The 21,378-nt window shown below is 41.8% G+C and overlaps 1 protein-coding gene across 1 annotated transcript in view; it reads left to right on the top strand.

The window, feature by feature from the left end:
• The window catches only part of LOC132127493 (dnaJ homolog subfamily C member 13-like), a 120,038-nt gene that overhangs the window by 17,593 nt on the left and 81,067 nt on the right, over positions 1 to 21,378 (top strand). The window contains exons 2-3 of the mRNA XM_059539394.1: positions 2,347 to 2,427; positions 16,964 to 17,039. Of these exons, the coding sequence (XP_059395377.1) occupies positions 2,360 to 2,427; positions 16,964 to 17,039 (144 nt within the window). The 5' untranslated portion in view covers positions 2,347 to 2,359. The remainder of the gene's footprint in view (positions 1 to 2,346; positions 2,428 to 16,963; positions 17,040 to 21,378) is intronic.

The raw sequence follows: 21,378 nt of genomic DNA, 5'->3' as shown, positions 1-21,378 counted from the left end.
GGAGGACACGGAAGGAAGGAAGGAGTCAGGGCTTCTGCTTCCAACTCTGAATACAATATAAAATGTTCTTTGTATTATTTAATTGTGAGTGAAACCATTTGTAAGCTGATTTTATGGTAGGCACAAAGTAATTTCCATTATCTAAACTCATAAACTCATAGATTTTGCATCTGTGAGTATTACCCATAATGCTTCACTCCCATGGCTCCGGTCTCTGAGTCTGGGTGCCGTCAGAATGAGAGTCCAAACAGCTGATAAAAAAATCACAATAATCCACAGCACTCCAGTCCATCAGTGAACATCTGGAGAAGACAAAAGATGAAACAAATCCAGCATTAAGATGTTTTTAACTCAAACACATAGAGTCTTTAGCTGTAATATTGCTTGACCAGCTGTTCGGACTTTCATTCTGACGGCACCCATTCACTGAGGAGCATCCATTTATGAGCAAGTGATGCATTGCTAAATCTTTCCAAATCCGAATGAATTGAAGTCTTATGGCTTTAGAATGACTTGAGGATGCCAGAATGTAATTTTTGGGTGAATTATCCCCATAACATTTAAATGAGTCGCTTCAAATGTGATTTGTGAGTGCTGTGAGTAGGGGTGTGCACGGATAGTCGAACATTCGAATATTCGTTCTGCTCTAATTATTCGATAAATAAAAATGATATTCGAATTTCGCCAAAAAAAAAAAAAAACTTCACAATAAAACCTAATTTGGTCACTTTCTGTGATTCTCCACAGCACATTTGGAGATGTATGCAAGCAAAAAATAATTAATGAATGAATAAGGGGCCGTTCACATATCGTGCCTAAAAACGTGTGGAAAACGCTAGGCGCGCCGCTTTCTCCTTCTTTCCAAAGCACTCGGGCAGAAGCGCCCCTGAGGCATCCGCCGTTGCTAAGCAACAATGACGCGCTCTCTCCATGACGGGGAAATTTCAGCAAAGGATAAATGGATTTGCAGCACAAAAAATTGCTTTCAGTAGCTCTGCTACTAAATTTATTTCAAAATGGCAATCCATATACAGCTATGATCAGCTGTTCCTGCATCTTGGCTGATCTCTCAACGTTGTTAAGGGAAAGGATGAAGCTGATTGGTTAGTTCTTGTCACATGACCCACGGTGCGCTTGCAGCATTCTGAAAAGTTGAGATGTTTTTAACTCGATGCGGTGCGGACGCGCCTGGAAAAAGTGGGTGCGTCTCACCGCGTGTGCATCGCGACCACGTCGCTTCCATTATGAGCGTGCATACCACGCACCTACATTGGAAATAACAAACTTGAGCGCGCAAAAGACGCGATATGTGAACGGCCCCTAAGAACAGCGGTCTTCTACAGTTCTTCAAATATGCCGTGGAGAATCACAGAAAGTGACCGAATTCAAGAACATTGTTGCAGCATCTCTCAAGCAACGAATAAACACCGCTAACTTGGAGAATGCAGTGAAAACTCCTCTTCTCGCGTCTGCCCTAGACCCTTGGCACAAACGATGAAAACATGAGAGAAGTAAGAAAAAAAAACTATCAGAACATTTTCCTTGATGCGAGTGGTGCGTCACCAACAATGAAGAGGATGCAATGCCCACTCGTCGGAAAGGCTGAGCCAGTTCTCCAGCGATGATTACAGAGAGTCCAGCCGAGACGAGTGGGAACAGTTCTTGCTGGAGCCATGTATTCCTCCAGATGAGGATCCCATTCAGTGGTGAAACCAAAACACGAAGCGCTTCACAAAACGTATTCGTTTAGCACACCGTTATTTGTGAGTCCCGCCAACGTCTGTGCGTCAGAGCGTGTTTTCTCCGCGGTCAGCCTTATTGTTAACAGACTAAGGAGCCGACTTTCCCCCGATCATGTTTACATGCCCGTGTTTCTTAACAAGAACATGTAAAACAATAGAAGAAAAAGCAAAAAAGATTTGCTGACAGTTTAAAAGTTAAGTGTAGGCTACGTTCTACAATAGCCTAATTGCTGCTTTACGTTTTTTCTTTGTTCACTTTTTTTTTTGCTTTTAGTCTGTACTTTTGTTTGTTTGCACGCATTGTTAAAGGTTTTCAGCTACAAAACATGATGTGTAATGTTCAAGCTTATTGTGTGTAAGCTTGTTCAAAATGACGAAAACAAATGTTGCTGAAAAATAACGTCTGTCTCATTAAACTTAATTTAAATAAACGAATATTCGAATATTCGTTTTTTGTGAGCTCAAATATTCGAATGTGATATTTGCGGAAAACGCCCATCCCTAGCTTTGAGTCTAGTGTACGATCTGCCGGTCGTCCTGTTGTCACACTATATAAACTGTGATCGTATACTCTGCTGTAGACTGACCTCTTCTGTTTTCACAGGCCCTGCCTGAAGATGAACGTCCTCAGAGACAACAAAGACCTGGCCTGTTTCTACACAACCAAACACTCCTGGAGGGGAAAGTAAGTGCCTCATTCCTCTCTGTTACCATGAGACGCTTCATTCAGAGAGACACACTTACTGGGTTTCATGACCTTCAGAGAGATCTTCCACTGTGAAGATCATTCAGCGACGGACACCTTTTTCTTGTGTTACAGTCTGCTTCTGTTTGCTGCTTCTGAATCCTATCAGTGAACTTGCAGCAGGTGTAAATTGCCCATTCTCTTCTTTGTAATATTATGCCTTCTGTCGTCTTTTTGTTCCTAACTGAACTTTAACCTAAAAGGGTGAACCATTCCTTTAAAGGTAGAATTTCCAGAAATGGTTTTCCTAATGAAATCCGGATTGGGAATTGAGAATCCATCGTCATATATCTGTCCCTGTCAGTGTTGAAGGAGATGCTCCTGCACATTAAAACAGAAGCAGATTAAAAAGAACAAACAGACCACGTCGAGATCATCATGTCCTCTGAGAAATAGCCTCCGTTGGGACCAAGGGTTAGGAAAACAGAGAGTTAAAGACACAGAAACGGAAGAGTAGCCCAAGATCATGCCAAACTCCCAATGAGAGAGAAATCATGCTGTGATATTATGGTCTATGACTGTACGACACATGTATGATGAGCTGGAGCTGAACGAGGATCCACAGGTCTTCTGGATCTGGGCCCAGTATAGAAACATACAGGGTCTGTAAGGGAACTAGTTTGTATTTTTCCTAATCATGTGACTGCAGCCACTGAGAGTTTATTAGATTTACTAAAAAGCTTCTCAACACACACACACACACACACACAATCCCTCTCTCTCTCTCCCTCTCTCTCTCTCTCACAGTGTGTGTGTTAGTGTGTGTGTGTGTGTGTTTGTGTGTGTGGTGTAAGGCTGAAACGATTCCTCGAGTAACTCGATTACAAAAAATGATCAAGGCAAATTCCTCTGCCTCGAAACCTCTTTTAATTTATTTTAAATCTCACGTCAGGTTCTTTCGCAATGATTTTTTTTGTTAAATGTGTCACAACGTGTTTACGTCACCCACAAAGCGGAAGGAGACACAAGCGCTGCATCCGAGATCGCACTGCAAGGAGTCAGCAGTGTTTTGATTCGAGGGCGCGGGCAAACGTCGTGGCGTGTGTCCAGTGCAAGATAGAGCTGGCATACCACAACTAGGGCCCTGTGATTCCCGCGATGCAGAAAACGCGGAGGGAACCGCGGAATCCAGTCATAAAAACGGAATGGCACGGAATTTGCCAAATTCCGACAGAATTGTTCATGTAGGTTGTCTACAAACTGGAAGGTTGGTGGTTCAATCCCCGGCTCCACCTGACCAAGTGTAGAGGTGTCCTTGAGCAAGACACCTAACCCCAGCTGCTCCCCACGAGCTGACACCGCAGTCGGTGTGTGAATGAGTGAATGTGAGGCAACTTGTAAAGCACTTTGGATGGCCATGTGGTCTGTTGAAAGCGCTATATAAATGCAGTCCATTTACCATTTACCATCAAATCACTATATGGACTAATATCTGTAAATATTAAGCCGGAACAGTCTATTTAAATATGAATCCTGCATGTTCTGTGTGTCTCTGTTAATGAATGGAGCAGAAGCGCGTCTACCTTTATTAACACACACTGAAGCGCGCGTGACGCTCCGGTGATTTCAGTGTCTTTCCTCTCACTAAATAAGACGTGAACACATGAGGAACATCTCCAGAACTGCTCTGACAGTCACTTCATGAGCATCTGACCGTTTGATTTGAGTAAAACTAGCGTCACATCACATTCACAGAACTGTAAAGGTACGTCAACCCGTCAAAATAAAAGTCCTGTTCAAGACTATTGTTCAACAGAATGTACAAAGCCTACTACTAAAAAAAAAAAAACTTTTTTTTTAAAGGTTTAATCACAATATTTCTTCCATGTTTTATTTTTAATAGTAAATCCCCTTTGTTTACCAAAAAGTTAAGTTAATTTTCAATAATTAAAGATAAATTAATATTGTGTGTTTAATGTTTAATGTGCATCTCAGAAAATGCTTTATTTAAAACCCCAACTGAATGGCACTTAATTCATCTGTCAACTTTCTTGTCATTGTTCACAGTACAAGCACAGGCAGAGAAACAGTGGGTAATAATTAAATGTTTATTTATGATGTATGCATTGCATTTAAAAAAAATAAAAATATTTTTTTTCTAAAAAAGGAAACTTAGTTGTTCATTTTAAGAGACCCAGGAGTCTTATTTTCTCTTGCATAATTAATATTGCACTTTAATTAAGCAAAAACACATTTTATCCGATTACTCGATTAATCGATGGAATTTTTGGTAGAATACTCGATTACTAAAATATTCGATAGCTACAGCCCTAGTGTGTGTGTCTGTGTGTGTGTGTCTCTGTCTGTCTGTGTGTGTGTGTGTGTGTGTGTGTGTGTGTCTGTGTGTGTGTCTCTGTGTGTGTGTGTCTCTGTGTGTCTGTGTGTGTGTGTTACAACCCTGGCTCTAGGGATGCAACATAAAGGACACTACAACAAAGTTTGCCAATCAAAATTAAGTTTATTTAATATTAAAAGAAAAAGGGGGCTGTAGAAGCAGAAACAGTACTGCTGCAGTGCTGGCTGCAAGACGAGAGAGAGAGTGAGAGCATGTGTCCAAGACTTTAAGTGGCTCCCTTCAGGTGGCACCAATTAACCCATTGATTGCAGGTAAGCTACCAGGGAAACTGCAACAAATCACAGATTAGAACACTCCCACATAACACTCCCACCCTTAAAACATTGCTATGGAATAACATATGGCAAAGGCAACAAGTACATGAAATATAAACAAGCACTTACGACCTTGACAAAGCATCCGCCAAAACATTGTCCTTTCCACGAATGTGGCGGACTGAAAGGTCATATCCCTGCAAGAACAGGCTCCATCGCATTAAGCGCTGGTTAGAGTTTCTCATACTATGGAGGAACACTAGGGGATTATGATCAGTGTTCACAATCAGTGAAACACTGGATGAAACATACACATCAAAATGGTTCAGAGCAAGAATAAGGGCCAAAGCTTCCTTTTCAATGGTAGAATAGTGCTTCTGATGGATATCAAATTTCTTTGAAAAATAGCACACAGGGTGCTCAACTCCCTCTGAATCATCTTCAAGAAGAACTGCACCCACACCGAAGTCACTAGCGTCCACAGCTAGCTTGAAAGGTCTGTTAAAATCAGGGGCAGCAAGAATAGGAGAACTGCTCAACAAGGCCTTCAGATTGTCAAAGGCCACCTGGCATGACTCCGACCAAACAAAAGGAACCTTAGGACTAAGCAGGTTAGTTAAAGGTGTAGCAACAGTGGCAAAATTTTTGCAAAAACTCCTATAGTATCCTGCCATACCCAGGAAACGTTTTAGTTCCCGCCGAGATGATGGTACAGCAAAGTTCACGATGGCCTCCACTTTTGCTCCCACTGGAGACACATGACCGTGGCCAACAACTTTACCCAAGTAAGTTACTGTGGCCTGCCCAAACTCGCACTTGGAGAGGTTCAAGGTCAAATTTGCAGCCTTTAACCGTTTGAAAACATCCCTGAGCTGGGCCAAGTGTTGAGACCAGGTAGAACTATAAATAACTAAATCATCAAGGTAAGCCTCACATCCTGCAACTCCTTCCATCACCCTATTCACCAGACGCTGGAAAGTAGAAGGTGCATTTCGCATTCCAAATGCCATAACCTTATAATGAGAGAAGTTGTCCGGCGTCACAAAACTGTGGAACCTGCCAGTAGCCTATTAAAAGATCTAACTTTGAAACAAAAGATGCAGAACCTACTTGGTCAATACAGTCGTCTATCCGTGGAAGAGGATAGGAGTCAGGCTTAGTGATAGCATTTACCTTACGAAAATCGGTACAAAACCGAAACGAACCATCATGTTTCTCAACTAGTAAACATGGTGAACTCCAAGCACTAAAAGTCGGTTCAGCTATGTTATGTTCTAACATATACTCTACCTCTTTACGCAAAAGCTGCCGTTTAGCAGGATTCACCCTATACGGGTGCTGCTTAATAGGGTTAGCTTGGCCTACATCAATGTCCTGCTCTAACACATTGGTACAAGATGAAACATCAGAAAACAAGACCAAGTATTGACCAATTAACTGAATAATATCAGAGCGCTCAGAGAGATTTAGATACGACAACTGAATGTCTAAATCAGCCAAGATTTTAGAATTTGGCAATCTACTCTGAGCAATCTCAGAGACAGCAACACCTTCTACGGTCTCAGCAGATGGAGCATTCAGTGTAGCCAAGGCCTTGATCTCTGTAGACCCTGTTTGATTACGGTCAAAGTAAGGCTTGAGTAAATTCACATGGCACAAGTGGATTTTCCTTTTACGATCTGGAGTCTTAACCAAGTAGTCACACTCACCAACTTTCCGATCAATGGTATATGGACCGCTATATTGAGCCTGCAATGCAGAACCCATTATTAGTAAGAGCACCAGCACTTGGTCTCCTGAACAAAACACCCGATGTTTAGCCTTTCGATCATACCAAGTCTTCATCTTTTCCTGAGCTGCTTTCAAATTCTCTTTGGCCAGTTCACAAGCTCTGCTAAGCCTAAGACGAAAGTTAGACACATAGTCCAAAAGGTTAGTGGGAGTAGAATGCTCAACATCTAACCATTTCTCCTTAACCAATTTCAAGGGCCCCCTCACAGTGTGGCCAAACACAAGTTCAGCTGGACTGAAACCAAGGGATTCCTGAACCACCTCTCTAACTGCAAAGAGGAGTAGAGGAATGCCATCATCCCAGTCTCTCTCAAACTCTTTGCAGTAGGTCTTCAGCATAGTCTTGAGAGTTTGATGGAATCTCTCAAGTGCACTTTGAGATTCTGGATGATACGCTGATGAAATATTATGCCGAATAGACATCTGCTTCAACACCTGGGAGAAAAGGCGAGACATAAAATTAGACCCTTGATCAGACTGAACAACTCTTGGTAGCCCAAACACTGTGAAAAACTTAATAAGGGCTTTGGAAATAGCAGGGGCTGTGACCTTGCGCAAAGGAACAGCTTCAGGAAATCTTGTAGCAGCACACATAATTGTGAGAAGATATTGATTACCTGACTTGGTACGAGAAAGAGGTCCAACACAATCAATCAAGACATGTTCAAATGGCTCTCCAATGGCAGGAATGGGATGTAATGGAGCTGCAGGAATAGACTGGTTGGGTTTGCCTACAACCTGACAAACATGACATGATCTACAATACTGAGCCACATCGGACCTCACCCCAGGCCAGAAGACATGCCTTAACACACGATCCAAAGTTTTCTTGACCCCCAAATGGCCAGACAGACAATGATCATGGGCAAGATACAATATGTCAGATCGATAAACTTCTGGAACCACCACTTGAAACACACTACCCCAGCCATCCTCACATGGTATTTTTGGATCTGTCCACTTTCTCATCAAAACCCCATGACTAACAAAATAGCCAGAAACATCATTTGATAGCACTTCGTCAGACACTAAATCTTCAAACATGGATGATAAAGTGGGATCTTGTTTTTGCTCAAGTATTAACTGTTCATGGGATGGAAACATCTTTCCACTCCCTGCCAAGTTCATGTCACCTTGGGCCATGAAAGTATCATAAAGTGGAATCACAGATTGACTGTTGAAAGGTTTGGCTTCAACTTGCCTCTTAGCAGACATAGCATGAGTAGTTGCACAGACAGGAAAAGTTTCTGGAAATGCCAATTCAAGTTCGTCTGGACCATCTGACTTGAGGACAGTAGAGGTTACTTCAGGGACAGCAAGAACTTTCCCACCAGCTAAATCATTCTCTAGAATAAAGGACACCCCATCTATGGGAATCTGGGAACTAAGTGCCACAACAACATTGCCAGGGATTAAATCTGATTGGAGATTAATGTTATGTAAAGGCATAGACAAAAATCCCCCACCAAAACCTTTAACAATTACCTCTGAACCTTGAGCTGACTTTTCATTGAAAGACAAGACATCACATAAAATCACAGATTGAAAAGCTCCAGTATCTCTCCAGATCTTGATAGCTTGCCTGTGTTCAGGGTCAGAAGACAGATGCACAAAACCATCCATCAGAAGTGATGATGAGCCAGCTAACTCACCTTTCTTGCATGAAACATCAGCAACTGAAGATGCCAATGGAAGGCTTGGCACAGAGCTTACAAAGGCTACAGTCTTTGCAGACTTCTGTTTCTTACTTAGAACAGGACAATCTGCGATAAGATGGCCTGGTCTCTTACAATAAAAACAAGCCCTTTCTGAAATCAAACCGTCAGTAGTCATTTTATCGGAAGGTGATGAGGCAAAGGGCAAAGACTCTACAAACCGAGACCTATTGTACTTAATCCGATCCTGAAACTCAGCTTGTTTGTCACCAAAATGTACCTTATGGGTTAAGACAAACTCATCTGCCAAGATGGCTGCTTGTTCTAAAGTCACTGCCTTCTGCTCATTCAAATAAACAGAAACAGCCTCAGGCAGACAGTTTTTAAATTCCTCAAGCAAAATGAGTTGTCTAAGATGTTCCTTACTTTCCACCGTCTGAGATGTACACCACCGATCAAACAGATTCTCCTTCTGTTTTGCAAACTCAACATAAGTGTCGTGAGCAAGTTTTGTACAACCTCGAAAGCGCTGGCGGTAAGCTTCAGGAACCAGCTACGTATGCCCTCAATATAGCTGCTTTAACCTCATCATAATTAGCACTCTTCTCAAGGCTTAGAGCGGAATAAGCTTCCTGAGCTTTACCTACCAAGATACTTTGTAAAAGCAAAGTCCACATAGTTCTAGGCCACTTTGATGTGGTTGCCACACGTTCAAAATGAGAAAAATATCTCTTAACATCTTTCTCAGAAAAAGGAGGTACTAACTTAATATGTCTACCAACATCAAATGGAGAAACATCACCTCTTGGAGTTAAAGCAGCCGCTTTTAATTCCAACTCTTTAAGAGACCGTTCATGTGCAAAAAGCATTTCTTTCTCTCTTAATTTTGTATTACCCTCTAGCTGTTTCTCCTGGAAAGCTAGCTCTCGGAGCCTAAGCTCAATTGCAGCTTCAGACAAAGGAGCAGTCATGGATTGTGGGGAAACCTGCTTAACTTTCAAAATACCATTGTCAATCAAAACACTTCTAATGATTTCCTTCACACTATGCTTAAGTCGCTTCTCACTACTTGTGATGGGAATATCATAATGAGAGGACAACTGCAAAAGTTGATCCTTTGTGAAAAACTCAAGTAACTCTTCTGAAGGTTGCTTTAGGAAGTCTTCTAAAGAAGCCATTACTAAACTCAACACTAACTACACTTAAGTAGTAACACTACTTCTTACATAGAAGTTCAGCCAACACAACAGGTCCAACAGCACACAGCTACAAAAATGACAAATAGCAGCAAAAATGCTCTCAAACAAAGCTTTAAACAAAGTAGAACTAACCCAACCACAGAAGATTACTCACCCCAAGCAGTCACGAATATCTAAAGGCAATACTGGGCATTAGTCTACACTAAAGTCCACAAAGGAACTTCACACAACACTGCTAACACACTAAAGTTAGGATCATGGACCAAATAAACATTACAGTTCCTCAAAAAAATGTTTAACTCACCTAGCTTAAGTATTCCTCTTTCACTTCCATCAAAAAGTGAGCATGGTTGCTGAGCTCAAAACACATGAGATCCACCCGGATACCTGCCTAACACTTCTAACTCCTATCTATATTCTGAGGTGTACCGGGCACGAGGCGACTTTAAAAGCAAAACCTCAGCAACTGTGAACCAATTAATCAATGGTCACAGTTCTGAAATGCTTACCCCCAACAGAGAACAAGTCTCCACCCAGAATAACCTTGAAAACAAAAAAGGAAAAATAACAAAAGAGTGAACCGATGGAAGGATCGAATAATCAACCCAGCTGGAACTCTCACCCTTCCTAACCGGGAAAACTCATGCATATACTCAAAAATACTCAAACAACCATACTCACCAAATGATCTCAATCAAAGGGAACAAACAAATACAGTCCCCAAAATATCAAAAGAAAACCAATGCTTTTTACCAACCAAATTGGACAAGCCCCCATTATGTTACAACCCTGGCTCTAGGGATGCAACATAAAGGACACTATAACAAAGTTTGCCAATCAAAATTAAGTTTATTTAATATTAAAAGAAAAAGGGGGCTGTAGAAGCAGAAACAGTACTGCTGCAGTGCTGGCTGCAAGACGAGAGAGAGAGTGAGAGCATGTGTCCAAGACTTTAAGTGGCTCCCTTCAGGTGGCACCAATTAACCCATTGATTGCAGGTAAGCTACCAGGGAAACTGCAACAAATCACAGATTAGAACACTCCCACATAACAGTGTGTGTCTGTCTGTGTGTGTGTGTGTGTGTGTCTGTGTGTGTGTGTGTGTGTGTGTGTGTGTGTGTGTCTGTCTGTGTGTCTGTCTGTCTGTCTGTCTGTGTGTGTGTGTGTGTGTGTGTCTGTCTGTCTGTGTGTGTGTGTCTGTCTGTCTGTGTGTGTGTCTGTCTGTCTGTGTGTGTGTGTGTGTGTGTGTGTGTGTGTCTGTCTGTCTGTGTGTGTGTGTGTGTGTGTGTGTGTGTGTGTCTGTCTGTGTGTGTGTGTCTGTGTGTTTGTGTGTGTGTGTTATAGTCAGGCAGACTGATCATAACATAAAGTGACTACAAAGTCAGTTGGACTCATTTATCTAGGGTATTTATTAGACAATTGCCAAAACCAAAACAAAAGGAAGATTAACTACAATGAAACATAATTTGCAGGAAGATCAACAAGCATGGTGGCTGCCTGGAACCCAAGTCATCTCCCTCTCTCCATGGAGTGCCTCTGCTTTTAAAGGGTGTCTCTCCACCCACTCGTTACAAATCACACCTGCACACAATAACACATTAATACATATTGCCACATAGCCAAACAATTAATAGAGGAAAACAGAGCCACCACAGGTAGTGGAGGGACATAACACACCCCCACACCAAAATGGTGACTCCAGTCTCCATAATCAAAATATAAACAAGAAACACAATTTAAAAAAAAAATTGCGACCATACGTTACCAATTAACGGTAAACAGAAATACTGGACTAAGGTACTCTAGATAAGGCATCTGCCAAGACGTTATCAGTACCATGGATATGCTTGACCTCAATGTTAAAAGGCTGCAAGATCAAACTCCACCGCATCAGACGTTGATTGGCATTTCTCATCCGGCTTAGGAACTTCAGGGGGTCATGATCACTATAAACGATCGTTCTACCTGATGCACCCAGATATACTTCAAAGTGTTGGACAGCAAGAACCAGGGCCAGCGTCTCCTTTTCGATGGTGGAGTACCACCGTTGATGTTGATTAAACTTCTTAGAGAAGTAGCAAACGGGGTGATGCACGTGCTCCACTCCTTCTTGGAGGAGAACAGCGCCAGCACCTTGATCACTCGCGTCAACCATTAAAAAGAAAGGGTTCGCAAAGTCAGGTGCAGCCAACAAAGGAGCTGAAATAAGCAATGCCTTATTTTCAAAGGCACTTTGACACTGGTCAGACCACTGATATACCACCTTTGGACTAAGTAAATTAGTCAATGGAGCTACTACAGATGAGAAATTCTTGCAAAACCCTCGGTAGTAGCCCACCATACCAAGAAATCTGCGTAACTCACGACGATCAGCAGGAGGAGGAAAACTACAAATAGCTGAAACTTTGGCATCCAAAGCACGCACTTGACCACCTCCTACTACTCTACCCAAATAAGTGACTGTTGCTTTACCGATCTCGCATTTAGCCAAATTGATAGTCAAATTGGCTGAGGACAGTCGACAAAATAGCTCTCGGATCTGCTGAACATGTTCTGGCCATGACGCACTATAAAGGACCACATCGTCCAAATAGGCCTCACAGCCAGACATGCCAGACAGCACTGTATTTATTAATCGCTGGAACGTTGCAGGAGCATTGCGCATTCCAAAAGCCATAACGTGATAATTCAGGAAGTCGTCGGGGGTAACAAATGCAGATATTTCTCTTGCACGACTGGTGAGGGGAATCTGCCAATAGCCTTTCAGCAAGTCAAACTTGCTAACAAAAACTGCAGAACCAACCTAGGCAACGGGTAACAATCAGGTCTAGTAACTGCGTTAACACGCCGATAATCAGTACAAAACCGAAACGTTCCATCAGGCTTTGCCACCAATAGACATGGAGAACTCCATGGACTCCTGCTAGGTTCCGCAATGTTATTTTCAAGCATGTACTCTACTTCTTTCTTTAACACGGCACGTTTCAAAGGGTTTACCCTGTACGGATGTTGCTTGATTGGTGTTGTTGTTCCCACATCAATGTCATGCTCAATAAGGTGAGTTTGTTTTGGAACATCATTAAACAACTCTGGAAATTGGCGAACAACGTCCAAAATGTCAGTCTTCTCAAAATCGGTGAGGTGTGGGAGGTGATCAGCTAAAACTGAGAGCATTTTAGTGTTGTTAAGACGACCCTCAATTAGAGCACGAGATGGATTACTTTCAGTTTCATCACTCTCTTCCACCACAACAGACAACAGCATGGACTTATCACTCGTAGGCCTCGACAAATCCGACCCCAGCTCAGCTGTAGATGAATCTAGGCAAACAGAAGCACGCTCAAAATAAGGCTTCAACATATTAATGTGACACAGGCGCTTCTACTGCCGTCGATCTGGAGTGGCTATTACATAATCGCGGTCAGAAACTTTATGCATTACCAGATATGGACCAGTAAAACGAGCTTGTAGAGCAGATCCAGGAATGGGGAGTAACATAAGTACTTTATCACCCACCTCAAAATGTCGATCTGTGGTCTTACGATCATACCAAATTTTCATCTTGTCTTGTGTTCTCTCAAGATTTTCATGGGCTAACTCACGGGCTCTGTGTAAACGAGAACGTGAATGTAACACATAACTCAGAATGTCTTTTGCAGGAAGTTCATTTAAAAACTGATCTTTTAATACAGCCAATGGACCTCGTGGGGTATGTGCAAAAACAAGATCAGCAGGACTAAATCCAAGTGACTCCTGTCTCACCTCTCTACAGGCAAACAGCAGCCAGGGAACTGCATATGCCCAATCCTTACCAGTCTCAAGGCAATATGCACGCAACATGCTCTTCAACGTTTGATGATAGCGTTCCAGCGCCCCCTGGCTTTCCGGATGATAGGCACTGGAAACATTATGTTGTATGCTGAGCTGTTTCAAAACACGGGTGAACACACGAGACATGAAATTCGATCCACGATCAGTCTGAATGATCTTTGGCAGACCAAACACAGAGAAAAACTTTAACAACTCCTTTAAGACCACCTTGGCAGAAATTTTTCGCAGAGGAATAGCCTCCGGAAAACGAGTAGCTGCACACATCATTGTTAACAGATATTGATATCCATTCGTGGAACGCACAAGTGGACCAACAATATCAACAATGACATGATCAAATGGTGGAGCCAACACAGGAATGGGATATAGAGGAGCAGGAGGGATTTTCTGGTTGGGTTTGCCAACCACCTGGCAGACCTTACAAGTTTTACAAAAATTAGCTACATCCCGCTTCAACCCTGGCCAGTAAAAATGTTGACTAACACTGTTTAGTGTTTTAGCGACTCCCATATGACCAGCTACGCAGTCATGAGCTACACTCAAGATTTTATCTCTGTACTCAACGGGTACTACAATCTGATAAACAGAGTTACCATGGTCTGACACATTGTAAGGCCTCCATTTCCTCATTAAAACTCCATCCTGAAAGAAAAAACATTGCAGTTCCTCATCAACGTTAATATCAGATGAGGCAGAGCGGAATAAAGAGACCAACGACACATCAGCTTTTTGAGCAGCAATCAACTTTGTGCGTGACAAGCACGCAGGCTCCATCATGATTTGATTCATTTTCTTATCAGGCCTAGATAGATCAATAGCCGATGACTCAGGAAACGTCTCAGACTCAAGATTCACAAAGAAAGAATCAGATAGTTCATATTCAACAGGAGAAATAGAGCGCCCTCCTTTCCTCGAGCAAACTCGATATAAGTCTGATCTTCAGTTTTCTCACATCGACGAAAGCGCTGTCGATAAGCTTCTGGGACTAGTTGGTAACAACAAAGAATAGCGGCTTTAACCACATCATAGTCTTTACTTTGCTCCAGTGAAAGTGAAGAATACACTTCTTGTGCCCTGCCAGTTAAAACTGACTGAATTAATAAAGTCCAAACATCTCTCGACCAATTTAAAGTAGATGCAACTTTCTCAAAATGCGGAAAAAATTTCTCTACATCTTTCTCGATGAACGGTGGTACAAGCCTAATGTTTTTACTCACGTCAAAAGACCCGGTGTAACTGAGATCAATATTTTCCGGTCTAGCTCTTAACTCTAAGCGTTTCATTTCTAACTCATTCTCAGAAACTTTTAAACGCAACGCTTCTCTCTCATTGTCTAACTCTCTCTCTCGAATAGAAAGCTCTTTCAACCGGATAGAATCTCTCATATCAACAGGAGGCAAAACCCTCTTCTCTACCAAAACTGGTAGCAGAACAGTTTTAATGCTATCTTTAAGGCGTTTTTCGGAAGCAGACAACTCAATTTCATAATAAGTAGCCAATTCCAAAAGTTGATATTTTTTAAGATTATTAAACGCCTCTACAGAAGGATTTTCAGCAAACTCTTGAACTGTAGACATGACTAAACCAAAAATTTTGAAACCCAAAATAAGCAAAACAAAAAAACTACAGGCTGCTAACCCCAAAATGACCACAACTTTTAACATAACACCACCACGCCACAATACTGACAAGTTGAGGGAAAGTTAGACACATGAATGGGCTAAAACACCTCCACCTGCTTAAACACTACTTCCTGCAGTGCACTATTAAATCACTAAAGCTACAGAAAAACTAAGTGAGTACCAAAAGACTGGGAGATTCACTGCTACACCCCAATCCCTACTTACCTATCAAAAAAAAAACTAAACTTAGCCTTACTAGTCTTCAGTGGATCCCCCTACCCGGTGTACATTAAACGTTAAACTCGTGAGGATGTAGCAGACCGATTACGCAGTCTATCACAACCCCCGAAACGTACCGACTAAGGATACCACCAAAAATAATAAAACTAAAATAATAAAGTGGCAGACTCAGTGTCCGCCCGACGACTTACTTATTGAGGTGCACGCTCCTCTACCCAGAAAAGTGATGGTACTCACCAACCAGTCGCTCACAAAACAAACTACTTCCTACGATTCAAAACGGACGAGCCCCCATATGTTATAGTCAGGCAGACTGATCATAACATAAAGTGACTACAAAGTCAGTTGGACTCATTTATCTAGGGTATTTATTAGACAATTGCCAAAACCAAAACAAAAGGAAGATTAACTACAATGAAACATAATTTGCAGGAAGATCAACAAGCATGGTGGCTGCCTGGAACCCAAGTCATCTCCCTCTCTCCATGGAGTGCCTCTGCTTTTAAAGGGTGTCTCTCCACCCACTCGTTACAAATCACACCTGCACACAATAACACATTAATACATATTGCCACATAGCCAAACAATTAATAGAGGAAAACAGAGCCACCACAGGTAGTGGAGGGACATAACAGTGTGTCTGTCTGTCTGTCTGTCTGTGTGTGTGTGTGTGTGTGTGTGTGTGTCTGTCTGTCTGTGTGTGTGTGTGTCTGTCTGTGTCTGTGTCTGTCTGTGTGTGTGTCTGTCTGTGTCTGTGTCTGTCTGTGTGTGTGTGTGTGTCTGTGTCTGTCTGTGTGTGTGTGTGTGTGTCTGTCTGTGTGTGTCTGTCTGTCTGTGTGTGTGTGTGTGTGTGTGTGTCTGTCTGTCTGTCTGTCTGTCTGTGTGTGTGTGTGTGTGTCTGTCTGTCTGTCTGTCTGTCTGTCTGTCTGTCTGTCTGTGTGTGTGTGTGTGTGTGTGTGTGTGTGTGTGTGTCTGTCTGTCTGTCTGTCTGTCTGTCTGTCTGTCTGTCTGTGTGTGTGTGTGTGTGTGTGTCTGTCTGTGTGTGTCTGTGTGTGTGTGTGTGTGTCTGTCTGTGTGTGTCTGTGTGTGTGTGTCTGTGTGTGTGTGTGTGTGTGTGTTAGACCCTGCTTTACAGGTTTAAAGTTTCAGTTTACAGTTGTGACATACAATGTGAGAGAGCGTGTGTGTGTGTGTGTGTGTGTGTGTGTGTGTGTTGTGTTCTTCTGCATGTCGTTCAGATGAAGGAGAGCTGTGCTGATGTGATTGGATCACAGGGACAGGTCTGTGTTCATCAGAACACTCCTGTCTCATTACTGCAGCATTTTTGGACAGAGACAGAAAACAGTGTCATTATTGACCATGTCTGGTTTCTGATGAAGTCTCTCTTTTTTCTCCAAGACAGATGATAATGCATCAGATAGTGGTCCAGTTTTGGAAAAAAAAGTTACATTATAAAATTCTATGCAACATATGACACAAAAGATCTAATGTCAGGCTTTTATTGAGTGTTTGTGTGTGTGTCGTGCAGGTACAAGCGTGTGTTCTCCGTGGGGACTCATGGCATCACCACATACAACCCCACCACTCTGGAAGTGACCAATCAGGTACTGCGTTCACTATTTCCCTCACCTTTAAATAGGCGAGCTAATGAATGCATGCACGTTATACTTTCACTTTTGAATTAGCGGCAATCGGCATTAATTGCTTGAATGGACGAAAAAAAAAAAAAACTCACTCATATTAAATACAGACCTTTTATCAAGATAATGAATAAAAATACCACCATGCATAGGCTGAAAAAAATGAAAATCTGCAAACCGTGGACCCAAACAAATAAGAACCGTGAACATTTATTGCCTAGCAAATATTAGAATGTTTTTAAAACGAATAAGTAAATAAAATAGGCCGAAATAAATTACACAAAGCCATATAAATAAGAAATGATTATAAAAGAAATGCTTCCAAAATTACCTTAGCCTACATAAATGACAAGTCAGCACTCTTAAAAAATAAATTAATAAATGAAGAAAACACTATAAATTGGGATTTATTTACAGTGCGTGCAGAGGTTTTTTTTTCTTTTGGGCTGCGGCTCGATGTCTTCTTCTCATTTGCTTTCTCTCTTTCCTTCCGAGGATGACCGTTTCTCTATCATCTTCTAGATCTCTTCAACACTCGTGTCGTGGTCATCCCGGTAGCGCGGGGCCAGGAATATTGTCTTGCCCATAAGTGTTGCTTCTGGCAGAGCTTCATATTTCTCGTCTAAAATAGATATGAAGCTGTCTTTCAGGTTGGCTGTCAGTTGTCCATCCTCATCCGATGGGGCCAATAGTCGTGTTTCCACTGTCACTTCCGGGGCTTGATCGTGCCTCGTCGGGGCTTCCTCAGGGTTTTTTGGCCCGATGAAAACCTTGGGCCAAAGCGTGTCAGCTGGGGCTAGAGGAGGGGTTCTGAACAAAGAGGAGTTTCTCTGAGTCTGGAGAGCTTCAGCACTGCGGATCATTTCAGAGAGATAACAGCTTTAACACCGGTATTAAAGACTTTTTAAAATAAGCTCAAAAATCACTCTCAGTCAGCAGCGAGTGTTTGAAATAACTCGATCCGATGTGGATTATAATCACTAAACAAGGCAGAAATGTTTATAAGCGATGTAAAGACTAAAGACTTAAAAGGCTAAACATGTTACCATAGTAAACATGGTAAATACGACCACGGAGAAATCAGACGTCAGCCTCTTATTCTCTATCACAGTCGTGTTTTTATTTAGTAACATATTTTATCTGTCATAATTATTTTTTTTCAGGAGCTTTCATAAAAATACAAAAATATAATTATTTCTAATAGTTTTGTATATAGGCTACTGTGGATACAAATAAACAGAACAGACTCGACTGAATAAGCTGACTGTGTTCATAACACTTTACTTCTGTGTGACTAATTTTCATTATGATGCATCACCTTATGCATCACCAACATATTTTTGGATTTAAATATTTAACAAAGCATGCAAACAAACGGCCGCTTTTATCGTGTTCGTTTTGTGATCGCGCTAGTTCCAGTGACTTATTTCTTAGTTTTCTGATAACTTCTCTTTGTTGGTGAAATGAAAGCGTTTCATGACGTTGTTCTGAGAGGCGTGTAAAGGGTGTGTTTTAGTGAAGCGCAGCGGAGCTTCAGGCCCTGACTGAGGAAACACAGCACTGTTGTGGCCTCGGTGCTACAGGTCCGAGGTTATTAGCCCCACCGGCCCGCTTTAAGCCCTGGCTCGCACTGACCTCACAGTGGAAAAGTGTTAATGTGTCGTCTTTAATGAGAGAGAAGAGATGACCTAATATGATCAAAGAAGGCTGTGAAAATTTATCTGAATTGTTAATCATTTTTGATCTTTTATTTTAAAAAATAACAAATGTATCCTTTCATTGGATAAGAATTTAAAATGGGGGGAAATATCATTATGAAATGTTTTTCTCAAATACTCGTTGGACACAATTATTGGCACCCCTAGAAATTCTTATGAGTAAAATATCTCTGGATTATATTGTCATTCATATTCACAATTCTGAACACTCCAGCGTGATTATAAACATGAAATTATCCAGCCATGGCTTCCTGTTTCACAGAAATATAAAAAGGAGGGAAAGCAAAGCCCTAATGCCCTTATCATCCATCAAAATGAGAAAAACCAAAGAATATATTTCTGATGTGCAGCAAAAGATAATTGAGCTTCAGAAATTGGTGAAGTGGCTTTAAGAAAAGAGTTAGAGCAGTGAAAATTCCCATTTCCACCATCAGGGCAATAATTAAGAATTAAGTTTACCAATCTGCCTGGAAGAGGACGTGTGTCTATATCGTCCTAATGCACGGTGAGAAGGAGAGTTTGAGTGGCTAAAGACTCTCCAAGGGTCACAGCTGGAGAATTGCAGAAAATAGTTGAGTCTTGTGTTCAGAAAACCTTTAAAAGAATTGTCAAACAGAACCTATATCACCACGTGTTGTTTGGCAGGGTTACAAGAAAAATTCTCCTAGCTCATCCAGAAACAAACTAAAGCATATTCAGTTATCAGACACGACTGGAACTTCAAATGGGACTGACTTCTATGGTCAGATGAAACTAAAAATGAGCTTTTTAGCAGCAAACACTCAAAATGGGTTTGGTGAACACAGGGATAAAAAGTATCCCATCCGTACAATGAAATACTGCTGTATTTTTGATGTTATGGGCCTTTATTTCTGCTGGAGGTCCTGGACATCTTGTTTAGACGCATGGCATCATGGATTCTATCAAATACCAACAGATAAAAAATTAGTAAGTCAAAGTCACCTTTATTTATATAGCGCTTTAAACAAAATACATTGCGTCAAAGCAACTGAACAACATTCATTAGGAAAACAGTGTCAATAATGCAAAAATGATAGTTAAAGGCAGTTCATCATTGAATTCAGTGATGTCATCTCTGTTCAGTTAAATAGTGTCTGTGCATTTATTTGCAATCAAGTCAACGATATCGCTGTAGATGAAGTGACCCCAACTAAGCAAGCCAGAGGCGACAGCGGCCAGGAACCGAAACTCCATCGGTGACAGAATGGAGAAAAAAACCTTGGGAGAAACCAGGCTCAGTTGGGGGGCCAGTTCTCCTCTGACCAGACGAAACCAGTAGTTCAATTCCAGGCTGCAGCAAAGTCAGATTGTGCAGAAGAATCATCTGTTTCCTGTGGTCTTGTCCTGGTGCTCCTCTGAGACAAGGTCTTTACAGGGGATCTGTATCTGGGGCTCTAGTTGTCCTGGTCTCCACTGTCTTTCAGGGATGTAGAGGTCCTTTCTAGGTGCTGATCCAGCATCTGGTCTGGATACGTACTGGATCCGGGTGACTGCAGTGACCCTCTGATCTGGACACAGACTGGATCTGGTGGCTACGGTGATTCTACGGTGATAGCTGTAGTTTGTTTACTAAGCGTGCAGAACAACCACCCAATAAAGCATTACAATAATCTAACCTTGAGGTCATAAATTCAAGTTTTCAATTCAGTTCACATTTACATTTACATTTAATCATTTAGCAGACGCTTTTATCCAAAGCGACTTACAAATGAGAACAATAGAAGCAGTCAGGTCAACAGGAGAACAACAACAGTATACAAGTGCCATGACAAGTCTCAGTTAGTCTAGTATAGAACGCATAGGTAGGTTTTTTTTTTTTTTTTAAATTAATAGACAAGAAAAGGAAAAGTGCTAGTGTTAGTTGGTTAAGTGCAGGCGAAAAAGATGAGTCTTTAGATGTTTTTTGAAAATGAGTAAAAACTCAGCTGTACGAATTGAGATTGGGAGGTCATTCCACCAGCTGGGCACAGTCCAGGAAAAGGTCCTTGAGAGTGATTTTGAACTTCTTTGGGATGGTACCACAAGGCGTCGATCACTTGCAGAGCGCAAACTTCTGGAGGGCACATAAGATTTAACCAATGAGTTTAGGTATGTTGGTGCCGTGCCAGTGGTCGTCTTGTAGGCTAGCATCAGTACCTTGAATTTGATGCGAGCAGCTACTGGTAGCCAGTGTAACCTGATGAGGAGAGGAGTAACGTGAGCTTTTTTTGGCTCATTGAAGACAACCCTCGCTGCTGTATTCTGGATCAACTCCAGAGGCCTGACAGTACATGCAGGAAGAGCCAGGAGAGCATTACAATAGTCCAGTCTGGAGAGAACAAGAGCTTGGACAAGAAGTTGGGTGGCTTGCTCTAACAGGAAGGGTCTAATCTTCCTAATGTTGTATAAGGCAAACCTGCAGGACCGGGTAGTTGTAGCAATGTGGTCTTTGAAGCTTAACTGATGATCCATCACAACTCCTAGGTTTCTAGATGTCCTCGAAGGAGTAATGGTTGATGAGCCCAGCTGTATAGAGAAGTTGTGATGAAGCATCTTTCTGTCTTTGTAAGGTTAAGCTGAAGGTG

The sequence above is a fragment of the Carassius carassius genome, chromosome 45 (genome assembly GCF_963082965.1).
Source record: "Carassius carassius chromosome 45, fCarCar2.1, whole genome shotgun sequence".
In the NCBI taxonomy this organism is placed as follows: Eukaryota; Metazoa; Chordata; class Actinopteri; order Cypriniformes; family Cyprinidae; genus Carassius; species Carassius carassius.
Note: the sequence above shows the minus strand (reverse complement) of the source record. Positions and strands in the feature narration are given on the sequence as shown.